Below are 5,355 nucleotides of genomic sequence, written 5' to 3'. Positions count from 1 at the left end.
CTCTTTCCCCCCCTTCCCAAAAGAGGTACCTCGGCTGGATTCAGTGAGGCCCCCGGAAAAGCACTACTCAGTTGTCCTGCCAACTGTGAGCCACAGCGGCTTCCTCTACAAGACCGCTTCTGCCGGGAAGCTGCTACAGGACCGCCGGGCCCGGGAAGGTAGGTGCCGGGCCAGAGCCCGCCCTGGCATGGCATTCTGGCATGGTGGCAGGGCCAGAGCAGCCAGAGCTGGCCAGGCTGGGGGATCCATGAGGGCACCAAGTGCACTCTGGCAGTCACCCTGCAGGGCTTCCTGGGTGTGGTCTCAGGTACACAGTTGGTGCTTAATAAATGGGCTGATCGGGGTGGGAGTAGAGCATGGCACTGCAGAGCAAGTCACTGCCAGAGTTTCCTTTAAAACAAAGAAGACTTTATTGAGTACCTGTTAGGTGTGGGCCCTGTTTTGGGCATCTGGTATTGGGAGCACGTGGATGCTAGGAAGTTTAAGGACTAAGCTTAAAGGTCTGTCCGTCTATCACCTCAGCCTTCCATTTGCTCCCAACTCTGAGTAAAATCCACAGTCCTTATTACCACGTCCTGCAAGGACCTGCACTCAGCCGCCCCACCCCATTACCTCTCTGACTCCTCTTTCCTCGCTCACACTGCTCCAGCTTTACTGGCCTCCTTGCTGTTTCTCAAACATAACATTCATGCTCACCAGACCCTTTGTACTTGCTGTTCCCTCTGCCCAAAATGCTTTTCCCTAAATATCTGCATGGTTAGTCTCTCACTTCAAACAGGTCTCTGTTTAAATGTCACTCCTCGAAGACTTCATTCCCCACCACTTAATCCAAAATAGCAAGCCCTACTTTCACACCACTTATCTGACATTATTTATGGGTCTATTTATTGATTCTCTGTGCCCTACTGGAATATTAACTTCTCTTGGCCAGCGCTGCAGCCCCCAGCACTTAGAACAGTGTCTAGCACACAGTGGGCCCTTGCAGATGTCTGCAGGATGAGGAGTGACTGAGGCAGGGCTGGCGCTCCTGGAGGGAGCCCAGGCTGGGAGGCAGGCTCTGGGACACACTGCCTTCAGAGGGCAAATGTCATGTCCTCGTAGCCAGGATGACAGACAGTATCTGCTGTGTGAGCATTGTTGAGGCCGTTGCTCACCGCATCCTTCAGCACCCCCGAATGAAGCCTTCCAACTCCCAATGAGATTTCTTTGGAACTCTGTGTTACTCACCACTTCACTGCCCCTGGGGCACTGCCCCTAGTCTACCTTCCTTTGCCTGATAATGTCATTTATATAACTGCCTGGGTCATCCTTTTTTCACTCTGGGTGCCAGGAAGCTCTGAGCCAGTGTGATGCTCAATGCTGTGAACGATACGAGCCTGCATGGCCTTGACAATCTGTTCTTTCTCCTACTTTCCTGGTCCAGATTTCCATTTCTGTTCCTTTATGGGATCTTGTCAGTCTCCTCAGAGTCACTATAGAAGGAAGCAGAGTATAGAACAATGGGCACTGCTGGCAAAGGAGGGTGGGGCACAGGAGGCTATGGTATGAAAGCCTTCCTATGGCATTTGGTCTGGCCTTGAAGGATAGAGGGTGTGGGTGAAGGGAACAGGGTGAGCAAAAGCAGGGAGTGTGGGGTGTGTGTGCACGAGTGGTCAGAGAGGTGGCCGGGGAGGTGGGCAGGGGCAGACCTGGCAGGTCTGGGGGAGAGGTGTGGGCTGGGCTGGGTTGGTGGAGCTACAGGGAGGAGGATGGATTTGGGGGAAGCTTGTGAGTTAGAATGGAGAGGACATGGGTCAGCTGGGAGTGGAGGCCCAGGGAGGATGCAGAGGTAGTGTTCAGGTGAGGGTGAAGGGCTCCCTCATGGTTCCCCTGCCCAACTTCTCCCCAGAATTCAGCCGACGCTGGTGTGTGCTTAGCGACGGGGTCCTGAGCTACTATGAGAATGAGCGGGCAGTGACCCCCAACGGGGAGATTCGGGCCAGTGAGATTGTGTGTCTGGCAGTGCCCACTCCCGACACCCATGGGTGAGCACCCCTGGGCAGAATCACAGACTGTTATTGATGTAAAGTCCAACCCTCCATTGGGGAGACAGGGAAACAGGCCCAGAGAGGGGCAGGACCTCCCCAGGGTTGGACAGCAAGCTGGGGCTGTGCAGGGGCTAAACCAGGTTTCCCGAGGCCCTAGCCTAAGGCTTTTCTCCCACCTCGTAGGGGGCCAGGGGAAGGGTAGTCACCAGGGCAGTGTGGCGGGTGAGGGGGCAGTGCTGGGTGGAGTGGGCCTGAATCCTGGCCTGTGTATCTACAGTTTTGAGCACACCTTTGAGGTGTACACAGAAGGAGAGCGGCTGTACCTGTTTGGGCTGGAGAGCGCAGAGCTGGCTCGTGAGTGGGTCAAGTGCATTGCTAAGGTGGGCCTGGGTGAGCAGGCGGGTGTGGGAGGAGTCTGTCAGGGCCCAGGGTAGGACCTCCTGGCCAGTCCCCTGTATCCCAGCTTTCCCACCGCATGGATCAGGGGCTGGATGGAGGGCAGCAGACACAGAGCCAAGGCCCTGATGTGATGTGCAGCTCCCTGGTGGTGGGGGAGGTCAGGAGACCTATCTCAGCTATGTGGAAGGAGGGCCATGGGCCTTGCACTCCCTAGGTGCTCAATATATGTTTAATAATGAATGACAGGCAGAGCCATCCTAGGATGGACAGTGCTGCCTCCAGGGGGAGCGCCTTGTCCTGGAGGAAGGAGGCAGGAAGGCTGCAGAGGAGAGCTCTGCCCTGGGGACTAGAATCAGGTGCCCTCTGGCTCTCCTGTGCTGTGAGGGCCTGTGACTCTCATTCTCTTGTTCATCGACCAGTCATCTGTGAGCCTCCTGACAGTCAGTCCTCAGAGCCCCGGGGATCCAGGTGAACCGGTCTTGATCCCAGCTCCTCAGTGGCTCCCATGCTGGTAGGGGAGACAGATGGGGTCCAAACAACAAAAACTGTAATTGGTGCTACAACAGAGGGCAAGAATGCCTTGGTGCCTTGGGGCCCCAGAGAAGGGACATCCCTAATGGTGTCTGGGAAGGTGTTCCAGAGGAGGGCATATCTGAGTGAGTATGAAGTGTGACATGATACCCAACTTAGTTCACTGTGCTGGGTTCTGCCCTGGGGGTGAGAGAGGAGACAGCTGGGTGGAAAACAAGTACATGCCCACAAGCCAAAGGGCTGGGGTATCCAGGGTGGGCAGTGCTGTTGGCTGATGCAGCCTCCCTGGCCATGTCCCCTTTCCCTGGCCTCCCCACCAGGCATTCGTGCCTCCCCTGGCTGAGGATCTGCTGGCCCGGGATTTTGAGAGGCTTGGGCGCCTACCCTACAAAGCTGGCCTGAGCCTACAGCGGGCCCAGGAGGGCTGGTTCGCCCTCATCGGCTCCGAGCTCCATGCTGTCTTCCCAGAGGGGCCCTGCGAGGAGCCGCTGCAGCTTCGGAAACTACAGGAGCTTTGTGCGTGCACCTGGACCTGGGCCCCAATCTCCGGGGCACCCTATCCTGGGCTCCCAGGCCCCAGCCCCTCCCCAGAAGTTTGAACTCTACCCTAGCCTGGCCAGAAGGAGCCAGCCTGCCCTCTCGTGTCCTCTCCTGGCCTTGGGGTGCATCTCAGCCACCCCAGGGGTTGGTGGGTGTGTCCCAGGGGTGTGTGGACCCAGAGAGCCTCAGCAGGGAGCAGGCTGGGGACCATGAACAAGGCCTGGGCCTCACCTCAACCCACCCCTCCACAGCCGTCCAAGGGGACAGTGAGAACCAGGTGCTGGTGCTGGTGGAGCGACGGAGGTGAGCTCTGGCCTCCCTGAGGGACTCTGAGAAGCCTGGAAAGTCTGACAGGCCTGGGAGGGGTGGGGCAGGGGTAGGTCCCCAAGTGACTGACTCCCCGGCCCAGGACGCTGTATATCCAGGGGGAGCGGCGGCTGGACTTCACGGGCTGGCTGGGGGCCATCCAGAAAGCAGCGGCCAGCTCAGGGGACACGCTGTCGGAGCAGCAGCTTGGAGACTCGGATATCCCGGTGATTGTGTATCGCTGTGTGGACTACATCACCCAGTGCGGTGAGCCCCGCCCCCATGGCACAGGCCCCGCCCCTCCCCACCCCGAGAGACTTTTACCTCCTGCCCCAGAGGCCAAACCTCGCCTTCCCGGCCGTGAGGCCCTCCCCTTGACCAATGCTCCTGGCCCCTCACGTTTGGCTCCGCCCCCAGCTCAGCCCCACCCCTCTCCAGGCCTGACTTCGGAGGGCATCTACCGTAAGTGTGGGCAGACATCAAAGACACAGCGGCTGCTGGAGAGCCTGCGGCTGGACGCTCGCTCTGTGCGCCTCAAGGAGGGCGAGCAGCACGTGGACGACGTCTCCTCGGCGCTCAAGCGCTTCCTGCGAGATCTTCCCGATGGTCTCTTCACTCGAGTCCAGCGCCTAGCCTGGCTGGAGGCCGCAGGTGGGCCCTGCAGCCCGTGCCCAGCCTGAGACCAGGCCAGTGCTGCTGACTTGTACACTCTGATCTCAGTTTTCCCTCCCCTCCCCATCATGCACTTGGACTAGGCGTGCCCTTAGTGGTGGGCTCCAGTCCTTCTCCCTTCTTTCTTATTCCCATTGTCACTCTATACAGAGCCAGGGTCCCTTGGAGAATTCTTTATCTTTGCTGCATGGCTGGCCTGATTTGACTTGGAGGGGGCAGGGAGTGGTGTCACCTAGGATGAGAGGCAGGGCAGCCAGAGGGGTGGGACAGGGGAGGTGGTTACAAGAGGGTTCCTGACCCAATCCATCTCCCCTCACCCAGAGATTGAGGATGAAGAGGAGAAGGTCTCCAGGTACCGAGAGCTACTGGCGCGTCTGCCCCCAGTCAACCGGGCCACGGTGAAGGCCCTAATCAGCCACTTGTACTGGTGAGAAGCGGCACTACTCGGGGGCTGGGGTAGAAAAGACTCTTCTATTCCCAGTCTGGCTGACTGTTCTCCCCGGGAACCAGGTGGGCCTGGGAACTGAATGTTGCCTTATGATGTGCTCTGGTCTTGGACACTTTGTCTCCCAGCTTACTTCCTGCAGGGTGGGAGAATAGAGGTGGTTTCAGCTGGTGGACAGATCTCTCAGTTTCCCAGCCCTGCTTCTCCCCATGACCCAAGATATGGCCAGAAAGACTGTCCCCTCGTCTCCTTAACTATTGTCCTCTCTGACTGGGACCTCCCCTGGCCTGTCTCCAGGGGCCATGCATGGGCTTGTCAGGAATTGGGCAGGTGAGGTGGGGAAGTCCTGGACTGACTCCTCAAGGCTTCCATCCTTCCCTGTCCAGCGTCCAGTGCTTCTCAGACACGAACCAGATGAACACGCACAACCTGGCC

The 5,355-nt window shown here is 58.3% G+C and overlaps 1 protein-coding gene across 1 annotated transcript in view; it reads left to right on the top strand.

Annotated features, from left to right (window-relative positions):
• The window catches only part of ARAP1 (ArfGAP with RhoGAP domain, ankyrin repeat and PH domain 1), a 45,790-nt gene that overhangs the window by 29,885 nt on the left and 10,550 nt on the right, over nt 1-5,355 (top strand). The window contains 9 exon segments of the mRNA XM_007448064.1: nt 24-158; nt 1,889-2,024; nt 2,305-2,407; nt 3,278-3,473; nt 3,749-3,800; nt 3,907-4,070; nt 4,242-4,454; nt 4,797-4,902; nt 5,307-5,353. Coding sequence (XP_007448126.1) covers nt 24-158; nt 1,889-2,024; nt 2,305-2,407; nt 3,278-3,473; nt 3,749-3,800; nt 3,907-4,070; nt 4,242-4,454; nt 4,797-4,902; nt 5,307-5,353 — 1,152 coding nt within the window.

This window comes from Lipotes vexillifer, unplaced genomic scaffold, assembly GCF_000442215.2.
Source record: "Lipotes vexillifer unplaced genomic scaffold, Lipotes_vexillifer_v1.1 scaffold640, whole genome shotgun sequence".
Taxonomy (NCBI): Eukaryota; Metazoa; Chordata; class Mammalia; order Artiodactyla; family Lipotidae; genus Lipotes; species Lipotes vexillifer.
This window is presented reverse-complemented; position numbering and strand designations above follow the sequence as displayed.